Here is a 16,568-nt window from a genome sequence, read left to right as displayed (position 1 = left end):
AGCGTTAGCATTAGCATAGTCGTGAAAGGTTTGACAGCTAACATGGTAGTGTGCAATTCTTGAATGTAAACCCTGGAGCCTACTTCAACGGTCTAGCAAACAATCCCATTGTGCTGCTGAAATGGTTGGAATTTATTTCCAGACATCACATGCTTACTCACCTGGAGGGACCGCGTATCTGCAATGCTCATTTCAGTTCTGTTCAAATATTATACGTTTTACAACCACTAATACCGTGCTGTGTCTGTCAGTCACTGTCAGTTACAATCTCAGAAGCTGACAAACAATATCAAGAAGAATATATACTAATTTCACTTTGCCAACCATTCTGATATGATACTGGTGCACAACAGTCTCCTTAACTGAGTCTGGATCTGACTGAGGCTCACACATGGATGGCTCTGTCTCTCTGATCTTTCCTCAATAGCAATAACAATAGTAAGAATAATAATTCATCCTAATCATAATATATTCTATTTATAATGCTCTTTTCTCATACTCAATGCTCATTCACAGATCAACCCAGCGCAGGCAGGTGGCAGGCAAGGCACAAGTCCTGTGGTAAATCATCATAGATCCAGAATTTCTTCATGATGATGAAAGAGTAGGCTAGATGTGCTTCTTGCCCTTTCACTTTGTGAAAACAGAGGCATGTTCAACAAAATTAATTAATCATAGCAGAGAATTAGTACATACTTTAAAATACTGTAGAGGAAGATGTACAGTAAGCCTGTTAGTACAGACACACAAACAAAAGACGATCACATTCTTTAGTTTATGTCTGTCTCACATGGAATTAGCTCTGTGTGTGTGAAAGAGAGAGAATTCCCCCCCCACGTGTGTGTGTGTCCCCGTGTGTGTGTGTGTCCCCATGTGTGTGTCTCCCCATGTGAGTGTGTGTGTGTCCCCATGTGTGTGTGTCCCCATGTGTGTGTGTGTCTCCATGTGTGTGTGTGTCCATGTGTGTGTGTGTGTGTGTCCCCATGTGTGTGTGTCCCCGTGTGTGTGTGTGTCCCCATGTGTGTGTGTGTCCATGTGTGTGTGTGTGTGTGTCCCCATGTGTGTGTGTGTGTCCCCTAGACACCTGGCCTGATTTGTCCGTGTTTTTCTCTCTCCGCTTCTAACAGGAAGAAGAATTAAGGAAAAGCGGAGAAGCCAAGTATACCCATTTGAGCAACGATCTGCACGTTTTAATTGAAGTCTTCGCTCCTCCTGGAGAGGCCTATTCTCGCATGAGCCATGCCTTGGAGGAGATAAAGAAATTTCTAGTTCCAGTAAGTTCTTCTAAACCCATTCCAATGTCTCATTCCAATGTCTGTAATTCCTGCAGGGTGATTGAGATCGGTACATGGAAATGGAGCGGACCTGGTGCTACGTGGCACTCCCCTCGCAGGCCCGTCCAGTCTTCCAGGTGGAATTGACAGTTTAAGGGGTTAAGAAACTGGTTAAACAAACTGACTGGCAGATTGGATTCTGGGAAGCCATAATAACTAAGAAGAGGCGTATAACGTAGCATAGAAACTTTAAAAATGTGACAAGGCTATGAAGACGTGTTCTCCCCAGACCTGCCACGTCCCCCAAACCCTCTGTTAACTAGAACTCAAATGTATTCTGCAATTAACAACTGCAGTGTGAAACAACTTGCCATGCTTTGCAAGCATCGTGCATGCCTAGAGCAGATAGCAGTAATTCATGTGCATAGTGTATTGCATCACAAGTTGAGGCAGTAAATATGAATAACTCCACGTAAGACTGCAGGTGGGGACGCCCTGGCAGGAGAATCTGCTGGCTCTCATGACTCATTCAAATGCTTCACTTTGCTTTGGGGTGCTTTTTATTTGCCTCACAATTCACCCTTTTGGCGGTATTCCTCTGGCACTGTTGTAGGTGAACTCAATCACGTACGTTACAAATGTTCTGCCTGAGGTACTGTACAGACAGATGGCTGAGATGTAAACATCTTAAGTTCACTTGTATTGCCATTTAAAACAAGCACATGCATTGGAATTCTTTGGTCCTTCTTCTCTTGACAATTTCCAATGGCATGTTAAAACCTAAGATATGTGGAGGGTGTAGTCTGGACAGGGCTGATGGTGTGGAGGGTGTAGTCTGGACAGGGGTGATGGTGTGGAGGGTGTAGTCTGGACAGGGCTGATGGTGTGGAGGGTGTAGTCTGGACAGGGCTGATGGTGTGGAGGGTGTAGTCTGGACAGGGGTGATGGTGTGGAGGGTGTAGTCTGGACAGGGGTGATGGTGTGGAGGGTGTAGTCTGGACAGGGCTGATAGTGTGGAGGGTGTAGTCTGGACAGGGGTGATGGTGTGGAGGGTTTAGTCTGGACAGGGGTGATGGTGTGGAGGGTGTAGTCTGGACAGGGCTGATGGTGTGGAGGGTGTAGTCTGGACAGGGGTGATGGTGTGGAGGGTGTAGTCTGGACAGGGGTGATGGTGTGGAGGGTGTAGTCTGGACAGGGGTGATGGTGTGGAGGGTGTAGTCTGGACAGGGCTGATGGTGTGGAGGGTGTAGTCTGGACAGGGGTGATGGTGTGGAGGGTGTAGTCTGGACAGGGCTGATGGTGTGGAGGGTGTAGTCTGGACAGGGGTGATGGTGTGGAGGGTGTAGTCTGGACAGGGCTGATGGTGTGGAGGGTGTAGTCTGGACAGGGCTGATGGTGTAGTCTGGACAGGGGTGATGGTGTGGAGGGTGTAGTCTGGACAGGGCTGATGGTGTGGAGGGTGTAGTCTGGACAGGGGTGATGGTGTGGAGGGTGTAGTCTGGACAGGGCTGATGGTGTGGAGGGTGTAGTCTGGACAGGGCTGATGGTGTGGAGGGTGTAGTCTGGACAGGGGTGATGGCGTGGAGGGTGTAGTCTGGACAGGGGTGATGGCGTGGAGGGTGTAGTCTGGACAGGGCTGATGGTGTAGTCTGGACAGGGCTGATGGCGTGGAGGGTGTAGTCTGGACAGGGGTGATGGTGTGGAGGGTGTAGTCTGGACAGGGGTGATGGTGTGGAGGGTGTAGTCTGTACAGGGCTGATGGTGTGGAGGGTGTAGTCTGGACAGGGGTGATGGTGTGGAGGGTGTAGTCTGGACAGGGGTGTGGAGGGTGTAGTCTGGACAGGGCTGATGGTGTGGAGGGTTTAGTCTGGACAGGGGTGATGGTGTGGAGGGTGTAGTCTTGACAATGGGGAGGTTGTGGAGGGGAGTACTCTGTACATCATTTACATTTATTAAAATAAAGAGAACTAATATTAATAATAAGAAAGAACATAAATATATGTGGATAAAGAAAACGTGGTAACACTTTAGAATAATGGTCCATTGTTAATGAGTAGCTATGCAGGGAGTAATAGGTAGTACTACATTAACACTGAACTTAATACTATTAACTAATATGGAACCAAGATTAACTAAGCAGTAAGTAATAACAAATTTAGTACAAAGGTAGTTCCTTGTTAGGTATTTGATTATTACTAAATAAATATATCCTCATTGAGAACTACTTGTGAACTATGACCAATTAAGAAAGAATAACCAATTAATTACTAATCACAAAAGTAACATGTCTAAAAAGTGAACAATGGTTTTTTTACTCTTAACATGGTCATAACATTTCAGAAGCTTGTGCCTCAAATGGATTATTTGTGGAAACCAGTTTATGAATATTATATCCCCCCAAATACGTTAGCTACAGTAAGTAAGACTTTATTTATATAGCACATTTCATACAAGAATTGCAGCTCAAGGTGCTTTACATAAAATCAATAAAAACAATAATACAAGTGATAAACAATTCAAACAAAAATAAAAATCCCAATAAGATCTCTGTTCAAGAGAGAAACCAACTTTAAACATGCATCTTAAAAGTAACAATAATATAATTAATAAAAGTAGGAAAACCCTTTTGAGATAAAATTACTTAAATGCTTCGGTAAAAAGGTAGGTTTTAAGCTGTCTTTTAAAAATGTCTAGAGTGTTTGCTTCCCTAATATTTATGGGTAATTTGTTCCATAGTTTTGGGGCGTAATTGACAAAGGCCGAATCACCAATCTTCTTATGACTGCTTCTGGTGACCTCTAATAGGCCTGCATTTGATGATCGCAGTGTTCTAGCTGGTGTGTAGTTTATAAAGGAGTTAGCAATGTAGCTAGGTCCTTGTCCGTGTAGAGCTTTGTATGTGAGGAAAAGGACCTTAAAGTCAATTCTGAAGGTAACAGGGAGCCAGTGTAAAGTAGCTAGGACAGGACTAATGTGTTCTCTCCTTTTAGTTTTGGTTAATAATCTAGCTGCAGAATTTTGAATGAGGTTGAGATTACAGGTTGAGATTGTGACTAGTACTCTTACCAAAGGATGGACGTATGTTCTATGTTTATTTCAATCTTAAACATAGAATAATACAAATAATGATAATTTGTTTAAAACTTGTAATAATTACGAAGTAATGCTGACACGCTCATGGTTGGATTAGTTCACTATTATGAGCTCTTGAGTGTCACTTCCAGTGTTGCCAGGTCCGCGGTTTTCCCGCGGAATTGGGCTACTTTTGAAGTGTTGCAGCGGGTTGAATTTTTTGTCCGCTGGTTCGGGTAGACCTATTTTGCATGAAAATTACATGAATATCTTGAAATTAAAATCCATATTTTAAATGAAATAATTTCTTTATACCCAAATCCTACCAAACTGACTCCAGATCAGCACTACACACATGGACATGGGACACGCCCACATACACACACGCACTGTGCGTGTGCACACGTGCCTAATGCTCTCAGTCTCCTGAGAAAACCTCCTGAAAACTGCTTTTAATGCTGGCATACTAAACATTTGGTGTTACTTTGTAGATATTACAATACATTTGGCAATGATAGCAATGCTGTTGGACTTTAAAAGCAGTGTATATGGTTTGGCAGGGGCATATTTTGAGTTCTGATATTGGGCTGGTTTTTGGGCTGGTTTTATTGGCCATTGGGCTGGTTTTGGCCTGGTTTTGAATGGCCATTGGGGTGGTTTTGTCACACAGACCTGGCAACCCTGGTCACTTCAATATGTCTCAGACTCCAAAAACCTATGTTACAGTAGCCGCCTGAGGAGGACTTCTCTTTCGGATATGAATTTAACATTCTTTGTTTGGCACAATGATGAAACCTAGCATTTAAACAAAAATTCTGTATTTTGGAATGAAACATTCAACACATTCAACAAACTGTGATGAGAAACTGAGTCAAACATAATGGCTAAAAAAGTAATAAGTTCATGTACATGGCTAACCCTAACCCAAACCAACGTATAGGCCTACTCACTCTAATGAGTCTAGCATTGGCCACTACTGCGAAATAAAACAGTACGCAATTCCAAAAGGATGAAAATTATGAAGGAAGAAAGAACAAATGACAGGACTGTAAAATAACTTGCTAGATAACCCAATTCAAAGAACAGGAACGTGGCCCAAAACGCTAGCTACAGTTGTTGCTAGCTGTAAAGCCAGGCTAGCTGTCGGCTAGCTTGTAAACAGTCCCATTCATACAAGCTGTACAGTATTGCAATCAGAATTCGCACTAATTCTACAATTCGAAATTATAGTGAAATTCACCAAGTCGTTATGTAAGGGATTATGTTAGCCAAATACTGGTTATTTACCATCCAAAAAATGTCCCTGCCAAAGTTATGAATTTCCTCGTCGCTGTTGATGTATTCATTATCATCTGGATAGTAAAACTCTGACTACTCGATATCGCTCATTTTGAAGATGACGTCAGAGGGCAATAAGGATCCGTATTAGACCGGCGAGGAGGTCAATACGCAGCTGGCATGACTACCCATTAGCCAAACAGAACGCTCGTACTGTCGTTGCCATATTATAAATACAGATATGACATGCACTCTGTATTCAAATAGTTTTTGCATGTGGTGAATCTTATCTCTCTATAAGATTTCTCTCTCTCTCGTCCCTCTCTCTCCCTCTCTCTCCCCCTGTCAAGTTTGACTGGAAAACACCCAAAGTAGGCTACTTTGAGTTTGGAGGTTTGTCTTGGCATGCACAAAGATTGTTACGTCCTGCCAAACCATAGAAGCATCTCACTTTATTAATTCTCTCAACAGTTTGTCCAGAGAATGAGTCATTGCTCATATATTTCACTTAAAAATATAAAGTGACAGTGGAAGGTAATGTGTGTGTGTGTGTGTTTGAATGAGTGTGTGCTCTTAAAAGCATACCTACGGTATAATTATGTTTTTGCTAGTTACCGTAATATCTCCAACGTTTTATACACACAGATATTTTCTACTGAAGTTGAATCCAGAGGTCAGTCTTAATAGCTTCCTAGGACTGATCTCTCTCCTACCAGCACAGTAAAGAACACAGCATTCTCTAGCCCAGACTGATCTCTCTCCTACCAGCACAGTAAAGAACACAGCATTCTCTAGTCCAGACTGATCTCTCTCCTACCAGCACAGTAAAGAACACGTCATTCTCTAGCCCAGACTGATCTCTCTCCTACCAGCACAGTAAAGAACACGTCATTCTCTAGCCCAGACTGATCTCTCTCCTACCAGCACAGTAAAGAACACGTCATTCTCTAGCCCAGACTGATCTCTCTCCTACCAGCACAGTAAAGAACACGTCATTCTCTAGCCCAGACTGATCTCTCTCCTACCAGCACAGTAAAGAACACGTCATTCTCTAGCCCAGACTGATCTCTCTCCTACCAGCACAGTAAAGAACATATCATTCTCTAGCCCAGACTGATCTCTCTCCTACCAGCACAGTAAAGAACATATCATTCTCTAGTCCGACTGGCCCATGATTACATTAAATGACTCGGTTTTGAGGGGGAACATTGATGCAGTCAAAATGATTTCACTTGAAGTCATGACTCTCTCTGTCTGTTTCCTCTCTCTGTCTCCTCTCTCTCTGTCTGTCTCCTCTCTATGTCTGTCTCCTCTCTCTGTCTGTCTCCTCTCTCTGTCTGTCTCCTCTCTCTGTCTGTCTCCTCTCTCTGTCTGTCTCCTCTCTCTGTCTGTCTCCTCTCTCTGTCTGTCTCCTTTCTCTGTCTGTCTCCTCTCTCTGTCTATCTCCTCTCTGTCTGTCTCCTCTCTCTGTCTGTCTCCTCTCTCTGTCTGTCTCCTCTCTGTCTGTCTGTCTCCTCTCTCTGTCTGTCTCCTCTCTCTGTCTGTCTCCTCTCTGTCTGTCTGTCTCCTCTGTCTGTCTGTCTCCTCTCTCTGTCTGTCTCCTCTGTCTGTCTCCTCTCTCTGTCTATCTCCTCTCTGTCTGTCTCCTCTCTCTGTCTGTCTCCTCTCTCTGTCTGTCTCCTCTGCCTGTCTATCTCCTCTCTCTCAGTTATATCGTCTTTCATCTCATTCTCACTACGAACAGGAAGAGGATAAGTGGCTGTAGGAGCGGGGACCTGTTTATCGGTGTGAGGCGCTGACAGGATAATGAAACAAGCCGTGTCCGCTCTGTTATCTGCGTTCATTCGAATCCTTGTCATGTTCAATGACTGGGGGAGACAGAGAAATGTTTCCCAAACCTGCAGTACAGCCATATCTCTGCCGTGACAGTGAAAGAGTCTTCTGCTGCGATACTGTCTTGTCGTTCTGGAATGTTCCTGTTGTGTATGGATGAACACTGTAGGGAGCAGGTGTGGTTTACAGTGTGACTCGGAAAGCAGAACCACCTACTGCGGATCCTTGTTTAGTCCAATATTATGCATGAATACTCCTGTAAGAACAGAAGAACTAGTCTGGATTCTGTAATGAAAGCGGACCTGCTGGACACGGTTGTTGTTGATGTAACAGCTGAACTCGGGTGCCCCTCTGTGTTATTGTTGTTATCCAGTTGACAGTTGGTGTTTTTTGTATAATATTTTTACTTCAGACCACCAAGTTTCCCTTTGCTAAACTATTCAGGTTCCTGGGAACCCTTTGCCAGCCCTGTACTGTTTACATAACACACACACACACTTCATCCCACCCAGAAAGCGTGCGGTGGGGTGAATGTGAGGCTGCTGCTGCAGCCAGCACCTGTTGCCATGTGGAAGATGGATCTCCTAGGTGATATGAAGTGAGTTTGTACTGTTGTGTTTCCTCTCACACTTCCTGCCTGAACTCTCAGCAAGCTTTCAACATCTCAATCCTTATTAATACACTGTATGCTTACAGTATATACACATATCTGTGGTGTTTAGTGTCTTTCTGTCTGCGGAGGCGAAAAACGGCACTCTGCTTCCACTCCTGTCTGAGCGGATTCATCCGTAGTGCCGGCGTTGAAGCATTTGGGGTGTTTCCGCTCCTAAGGGCGTGTAAAGATGTGAAGCAGTAACTGTTACGGCCACATTTGTTGTGTTCTTTGTTTGTCACCTCCCTTTTCTGTAGCTCCGCCCAGGTTGTGTTCCCCATGATTGCCAGATGAGATGCACCTGGCCAGGTGATCAAGCAGCAGATAAAGACTCCAGTTTCCTGCTGCAGGAGAGAGGCTTCTAGCTTGGGGACTGCTGGTCTTGCTGCCTCTTAGCCTGGGAGTTTATTGCACTGCTATGTTTGTCTTGTAGTTGTGAAATTATGTTGTATTAATAAATCCCATGGATTTGGTACTTTTAAGGCTGTTTTAGTAGTTGTTTTGGGTCAGTGGTGGAATGTTTGTTCGCCCCATAGGGCCACTAAAGTTGGGGCGTAACAATTGGGGGCTCGTCCGGGATTGAACATCCATGAGGTAGATGTTTGTAAGGTTTTGTGCAATAAACTCCCAGGACGACCACACGTGTCATCGTTTGTGGTGTTTCATGTTTGTCTCGCAGGACTACAACGACCAGATCCGCCAGGAGCAGCTGAGAGAACTGTCCTACCTGAACGGGTCCGATGACACCAGCAGAGTGCGGACCGTACGGGGGAGGGGCCTGAGGATGGCTACCACGGCAACCCCCAGGTACTCCTTGACACCCTGTTAAAACACTGGCTTGTAACCGCAGCTCATCTCCTCGTAACTGATTAACTTCAACACAGTTCCAAGGATGTTTTGTATATTTTGAATCATTTGCTTTGAGATTGAAGTTATTTGAGTTACATAGCTGTTTGCTGTGTATTACTGTCACAATACCTTCCCACAGTTTTGTACCAATATGTGTTTTTTTAACCAAACAGAATTACAGCAAGAAGCATGTATTCACCAATTGTCAAAAAGCCTAAGTGACTTGAGTACTCATTTTGTTATTTATTTATTTGTAAAGCTTAAAGAGTAAACTTGTGTGGACGAACGTGTTTCCTGATGGCGTAACCCATCAAGGAAAAGGCCTCTACAGTATGAACGGGCTATCCTTTGAGGGTACTCGTGTCTGCAAATATACGTGTGTGTTTATGGGTTTAAGCCTCCGGTCTACGTGCTTCCGAGCCTCTCATGGCTGTTTAATAAACCTTTGGTTTGAAGCACGCACACACACACTAACTTATTCATGTCAGATGTCTATTATTCATTTGTAATCTTATTGCAGACCTGAGTTATGTCATATGTTGTCCCTTGCATTCTAGCCAAGTCTTCAGACTGACAGTTTTACAGTGTGTTTGCATGCGTGTGTGTGCGTGCGTGTGTGTGCATGTGTTGCTTTTATGTGTGTGTGTGTGTGCGCGCGCGTGTGTGTGCGTGCATGCGTCTGTGTTGCTTTTGTGTGCATGTGTGCATGCGTCTGTGTTGCTTTTATGTGTGTGTTTGCTGACAGCTTGGCTCAACCGGCGGTGCTACAGAAGTTAAATTTAGCTCTAGGATGTGTCACTTCCAATCCCCCCCCCCCTGGCTGTAACTCTGAGTCTTTCTGCTGTTTGGATCAGAATGGAGCGCCAGCTCTAGTGAAAGACCTGGCAGATCGTCCTGTGGATCTGTTCGCTTTCTCCTTCATATTTCCAGTGTGATACTGTCTGGAAGCATTCCAGTTATAGACAGTTTTATACCCCCGGACCTCCCTCCAGGGCTTCCTGCTCTGCTTGGGTGCCCCACCCTGGGTACTAAAACCTCTGAGTGAAACAGCCTCCCTGCCCTGCTACTGCCTGCTGTTCCCTCCAGGATCCCCCCTCCCTGCCCTGCTACTGCCTGCTGTTCCCTCCAGGATCCCCCCTCCCTGCCCTGCTACTGCCTGCTGTTCCCTCCAGGATCCCCCCTCCCTGCCCTGCTACTGCCTGCTGTTCCCTCCAGGATCCCCCCTCCCTGCCCTGCTCCTGCCTGCTGTTCCCTCCAGGATCCCCCCTCCCTGCCCTGCTCCTGACTGCTGTTCCCTCCAGGACCCCCCCCCCTTCCCTGCCCTGCCTGCTGTTCCCTCCAGGATCCCCCCTGCCCTGCTCTGCTACTGCCTGCTGTTCCCTCCAGGATCCCCCCTGCCCTGCTCTGCTACTGCCTGCTGTTCCCTCCAGGATCCCCCCTGCCCTGCTCTGCTACTGCCTGCTGTTCCCTCCAGGATCCCCCCTCCCTGCCCTGCTCTGCTACTGCCTGCTGTTCCCTCCAGGATCCCCCCTGCCCTGCTCTGCTACTGCCTGCTGTTCCCTCCAGGATCCCCCCTGCCCTGCTCTGCTACTGCCTGCTGTTCCCTCCAGGATCCCCCCTCCCTGCCCTGCTACTGCCTGCTGTTCCCTCCAGGATCCCCCCTCCCTGCCCTGCTACTGCCTGCTGTTCCCTCCAGGATCCCCCCTCCCTGCCCTGCTCCTGCCTGCTGTTCCCTCCAGGATCCCCCCTCCCTGCCCTGCTCCTGACTGCTGTTCCCTCCAGGACCCCCCCCCCCTTCCCTGCCCTGCCTGCTGTTCCCTCCAGGATCCCCCCTGCCCTGCTCTGCTACTGCCTGCTGTTCCCTCCAGGATCCCCCCTGCCCTGCTCTGCTACTGCCTGCTGTTCCCTCCAGGATCCCCCCTGCCCTGCTCTGCTACTGCCTGCTGTTCCCTCCAGGATCCCCCCTCCCTGCCCTGCTCTGCTACTGCCTGCTGTTCCCTCCAGGATCCCCCCTGCCCTGCTCTGCTACTGCCTGCTGTTCCCTCCAGGATCCCCCCTGCCCTGCTCTGCTACTGCCTGCTGTTCCCTCCAGGATCCCCCCTCCCTGCCCTGCTCCTGCCTGCTGTTCCCTCCAGGATCCCCCCTCCCTGCCCTGCTCCTGCCTGCTGTTCCCTCCAGGATCCCCCCTCCCTGCCCTGCTCCTGCCTGCTGTTCCCTCCAGGATCCCCCCTCCCTGCCCTGCCTGCTGTTCCCTCCAGGATCCCCCCTCCCTGCCCTGGCTGCTGTTCCCTCCAGGATCCCCCCTCCCTGCCCTGCCTGATCTGAGGCTGTAGCAGCCAGGGGGCTGCTCTGCTAAACAGCAGGTGCCCCCGTCTGGGAGAGTCAGCCAGGCTGAAATCAAACTGAACTGGAAATATCCAAAGTTTGATTCAGTGTAATGCTGTCAGTTAGCAGGCCCTTTCATCCAACCCGACGTGCAGAGAGGGATTTGAACCTGTGTTTTCGAGATTGACATTCACATACTCTACGTACCTACTATCTATTCCTGTCCCCTTACCTCCAGTTACCATCTTTGGTGTGGTTCCATAGGTGTTAGAATGGCACCAGGTGATTGAAATCAAGTGCACCCATGGAGCCATTGACCAATACCCATGCCATCCGGCCAATCACCTGCTAATGTTGACTCATCAGTTAGAATGTAAGCTCTTTAAAAAGACCACAGGTGAGAGGAAAAGGGAGGGGAAGAGTGAGAGGTAAGTTAGAGGGAGGGGAGAGTGAGAGGTAGAGGTGGAGGGAGGGGGAGGATGAGAGGGGAAGTTAGAGGGAGGGAGAGAGTGAGAGGTAGAGGGAGAGTGTCAGAAATATTAATCTATCAAGCATTGCACAGTCGGTGAACGAGTTAAGAAAGCTTTATTGGTTGCGGCCGGCCCACAAGGAGACAAAACATCACACGGGTTGAGTAAGAGGTTAAGTGCACTGTGCGTGTGTGGTTTTGTCTTTTGAGGAAAATAGCAATAACAAATAGCTGTAAAAGTTATGTTACACAGAATATACATTTCTGCTATCTCCTGGATATAAATTTGATATTCAAACAGTAGTAATTTTAAGAGAAGAAAATTATAATTCAATAAACCGGAGGGAGTCAGGTGGCTGAGCGGTTAGGGAAGCGAGCTAGTAATCTGAAGGTTGCCAGTTCGATTCCCCACCCGTGCCAAATGACGTTGTGTCCTTGGGCAAGGCACGTCACCCTACTTGCTTCGGGTGGAATGTCCCTGTACTTACTGTAAGTCGCTCTGGATAAGAGCGTCTGCTAAATGACAAAATGTGAATGTAATGTAACCTCACTCCTGTTTCCTGTTTCCCCAGAGGGCGCGGCGGTGCGGCCCCTCCCACCGGGCGTGGGACGGTGGCGCCCCGCGGGGGCGGAGTCACGCGGAGCGCCCTCCCCTCAGCCTCCCTCTCCAGGGGGGTCCCAGCCCCCCGGGCCCGCGCCACCCCAGGGAACCCTGGCTACCGGCCCTCGCTGCTGCCCCTCACACACGACGCCTACGAAGACTACGTGAGTCTTAACACCATCACCTGGATCTCTCCGGCTCCCTCTTGGTGCCGTGCTGCGCCCTGTGTCGATGCTGTAGCTCAGAGCTAGAGCAGTTGGCTGCAGGTCAAGAGGTTCCCGGTTCAAATCTTTCCCTGTACCATCGTTGTGGATGAAAGTGTGTGCTGAATGGATGTGTGATGGGAACGGGTCTCCTTCTTCATGCTGCGGCCTGAGATGAGGGCAGCCTTTGTGCGGTGTCCTCCATGCTGGTAGGGTTGCGTGGTGTCCTCCATGCTGGTAGGGTTGCGCGGTGTCCTCCATGCTGGTAGGGTTGCGCGGTGTCCTCCATGCTGGTAGGGTTGCGTGGTGTCCTCCATGCTGGTAGGGTTGCGTGGTGTCCTCCATGCTGGTAGGGTTGCGTGGTGTCCTCCATGCTGGTAGGGTTGCGCGGTGTCCTCCATGCTGGTAGGGTTGCGCGGTGTCCTCCATGCTGGTAGGGTTGCGTGGTGTCCTCCATGCTGGTAGGGTTGCGTGGTGTCCTCCATGCTGGTAGGGTTGCGCGGTGTCCTCCATGCTGGTAGGGTTGCGCGGTGTCCTCCATGCTGGTAGGGTTGCGCGGTGTCCTCCATGCTGGTAGGGTTGCGCGGTGTCCTCCATGCTGGTAGGGTTGCGCGGTGTCCTCCATGCTGGTAGGGTTGCGCGGTGTCCTCCATGCTGGTAGGGTTGCGCGGTGTCCTCCATGCTGGTAGGGTTGCGCGGTGTCCTTCATGCTGGTAGGGTTGCGCGGTGTCCTCCATGCTGGTAGGGTTGCGCGGTGTCCTCCATGCTGGTAGGGTTGCGTGGTGTCCTCCATGCTGGTAGGGTTGCGCGGTGTCCTCCATGCTGGTAGGGTTGCGCGGTGTCCTCCATGCTGGTAGGGTTGCGCGGTGTCCTCCATGCTGGTAGGGTTGCGCGGTGTCCTCCATGCTGGTAGGGTTGCGCGGTGTCCTCCATGCTGGTAGGGTTGCGCGGTGTCCTCCATGCTGGTAGGGTTGCGCGGTGTCCTCCATGCTGGTAGGGTTGCGCGGTGTCCTCCATGCTGGTAGGGTTGCGCGGTGTCCTCCATGCTGGTAGGGTTGCGTGGTGTCCTCCATGCTGGTAGGGTTGCGCGGTGTCCTCCATGCTGGTAGGGTTGCGCGGTGTCCTCCATGCTGGTAGGGTTGCGCGGTGTCCTCCATGCTGGTAGGGTTGCGCGGTGTCCTCCATGCTGGTAGGGTTGCGCGGTGTCCTCCATGCTGGTAGGGTTGCGCGGTGTCCTCCATGCTGGTAGGGTTGCGCGGTGTCCTCCATGCTGGTAGGGTTGCGCGGTGTCCTCCATGCTGGTAGGGTTGCGCGGTGTCCTCCATGCTGGTAGGGTTGCGCGGTGTCCTCCATGCTGGTAGGGTTGCGCGGTGTCCTTCATGCTGGTAGGGTTGCGCGGTGTCCTCCATGCTGGTAGGGTTGCGCGGTGTCCTCCATGCTGGTAGGGTTGCGTGGTGTCCTCCATGCTGGTAGGGTTGCGCGGTGTCCTCCATGCTGGTAGGGTTGCGCGGTGTCCTCCATGCTGGTAGGGTTGCGCGGTGTCCTCCATGCTGGTAGGGTTGCGCGGTGTCCTCCATGCTGGTAGGGTTGCGCGGTGTCCTCCATGCTGGTAGGGTTGCGCGGTGTCCTCCATGCTGGTAGGGTTGCGCGGTGTCCTCCATGCTGGTAGGGTTGCGCGGTGTCCTCCATGCTGGTAGGGTTGCGTGGTGTCCTCCATGCTGGTAGGGTTGCGTGGTGTCCTCCATGCTGGTAGGGTTGCATGGTGTTCTCCATGGTGGTAGGGTTGCGTGGTGTCCTCCATGCTGGTAGGGTTGCATGGTGTCCTCCATGCTGGTAGGGTTGCATGGTGTCCTCCATGCTGGTAGGGTTGCATGGTGTCCTCCATGCTGGTAGGGTTGCGCGGTGTCCTCCATGCTGGTAGGGTTGCGCGGTGTCCTCCATGCTGGTAGGGTTGCGCGGTGTCCTCCATGCTGGTAGGGTTGCGTGGTGTCCTCCATGCTGGTAGGGTTGCGCGGTGTCCTCCATGCTGGTAGGGTTGCGTGGTGTCCTCCATGCTGGTAGGGTTGCGCGGTGTCCTCCATGCTGGTAGGGTTGCGCGGTGTCCTCCATGCTGGTAGGGTTGCGCGGTGTCCTCCATGCTGGTAGGGTTGCGCGGTGTCCTCCATGCTGGTAGGGTTGCGCGGTGTCCTCCATGCTGGTAGGGTTGCGCGGTGTCCTCCATGCTGGTAGGGTTGCGCGGTGTCCTCCATGCTGGTAGGGTTGCGCGGTGTCCTCCATGCTGGTAGGGTTGCGTGGTGTCCTCCATGCTGGTAGGGTTGCGTGGTGTCCTCCATGCTGGTAGGGTTGCATGGTGTTCTCCATGGTGGTAGGGTTGCGTGGTGTCCTCCATGCTGGTAGGGTTGCATGGTGTCCTCCATGCTGGTAGGGTTGCATGGTGTCCTCCATGCTGGTAGGGTTGCGCGGTGTCCTCCATGCTGGTAGGGTTGCGCGGTGTCCTCCATGCTGGTAGGGTTGCGCGGTGTCCTCCATGCTGGTAGGGTTGCGTGGTGTCCTCCATGCTGGTAGGGTTGCGCGGTGTCCTCCATGCTGGTAGGGTTGCGTGGTGTCCTCCATGCTGGTAGGGTTGCGCGGTGTCCTCCATGCTGGTAGGGTTGCGCGGTGTCCTCCATGCTGGTAGGGTTGCATGGTGTCCTCCATGCTGGTAGGGTTGCATGGTGTTCTCCATGGTGGTAGGGTTGCGTGGTGTCCTCCATGCTGGTAGGGTTGCGTGGTGTCCTCCATGCTGGTAGGGTTGCATGGTGTCCTCCATGCTGGTAGGGTTGCGTGGTGTCCTCCATGCTGGTATGGTTGCGCGGTGTCCTCCATGCTGGTAGGGTTGCGCGGTGTCCTCCATGCTGGTAGGGTTGCGCGGTGTCCTCCATGCTGGTAGGGTTGCGCGGTGTCCTCCATGCTGGTAGGGTTGCGCGGTGTCCTCCATGCTGGTAGGGTTGCGCGGTGTCCTCCATGCTGGTAGGGTTGCGTGGTGTCCTCCATGCTGGTAGGGTTGCGTGGTGTCCTCCATGCTGGTAGGGTTGCATGGTGTTCTCCATGGTGGTAGGGTTGCGTGGTGTCCTCCATGCTGGTAGGGTTGCATGGTGTCCTCCATGCTGGTAGGGTTGCATGGTGTCCTCCATGCTGGTAGGGTTGCGCGGTGTCCTCCATGCTGGTAGGGTTGCGCGGTGTCCTCCATGCTGGTAGGGTTGCGCGGTGTCCTCCATGCTGGTAGGGTTGCGTGGTGTCCTCCATGCTGGTAGGGTTGCGCGGTGTCCTCCATGCTGGTAGGGTTGCGTGGTGTCCTCCATGCTGGTAGGGTTGCGCGGTGTCCTCCATGCTGGTAGGGTTGCGCGGTGTCCTCCATGCTGGTAGGGTTGCATGGTGTCCTCCATGCTGGTAGGGTTGCATGGTGTTCTCCATGGTGGTAGGGTTGCGTGGTGTCCTCCATGCTGGTAGGGTTGCGTGGTGTCCTCCATGCTGGTAGGGTTGCATGGTGTCCTCCATGCTGGTAGGGTTGCGTGGTGTCCTCCATGCTGGTATGGTTGCGCGGTGTCCTCCATGCTGGTAGGGTTGCGCGGTGTCCTCCATGCTGGTAGGGTTGCGCGGTGTCCTCCATGCTGGTAGGGTTGCGTGGTGTCCTCCATGCTGGTAGGGTTGCATGGTGTTCTCCATGGTGGTAGGGTTGTGCTGATTGGTTGATTGGTTGTGGTTTTGACTGCGAGTAGGGACCACAGAAACTGATGGGTTCGACTGGACCCATTGATTGAAATTCTCTTTTGTCCGATAATCTCCCAGCACTCAAGACTGTTCTAGGCAGTTTCTGTATGTAAACACTTTTTTAATTAAGTACTGTAAACAGGATGTTCAGACGTGTGCTTGGCGTGTCAACAGGATGTTCAGACGTGTGCTTGGCGTGTCAACAGGATGTTCAGACGTGTGCTTGGCGTGTCAACAGGATGTTCAGACGTGTGCTTGGCGT

At 50.7% G+C, this 16,568-nt stretch overlaps 1 protein-coding gene across 1 annotated transcript in view; it reads left to right on the top strand.

Annotated features, from left to right (window-relative positions):
* The window catches only part of khdrbs2 (KH domain containing, RNA binding, signal transduction associated 2), a 68,870-nt gene that overhangs the window by 37,254 nt on the left and 15,048 nt on the right, over positions 1-16,568 (top strand). Inside the window, exons 4-6 of the mRNA XM_062462998.1 lie at positions 1,128-1,274; positions 8,789-8,916; positions 12,325-12,517. Of these exons, the coding sequence (XP_062318982.1) occupies positions 1,128-1,274; positions 8,789-8,916; positions 12,325-12,517 (468 nt within the window). The remainder of the gene's footprint in view (positions 1-1,127; positions 1,275-8,788; positions 8,917-12,324; positions 12,518-16,568) is intronic.

Source organism: Osmerus eperlanus, chromosome 6 (genome assembly GCF_963692335.1).
Source record: "Osmerus eperlanus chromosome 6, fOsmEpe2.1, whole genome shotgun sequence".
NCBI lineage: Eukaryota > Metazoa > Chordata > Actinopteri > Osmeriformes > Osmeridae > Osmerus > Osmerus eperlanus.
This window is presented reverse-complemented; position numbering and strand designations above follow the sequence as displayed.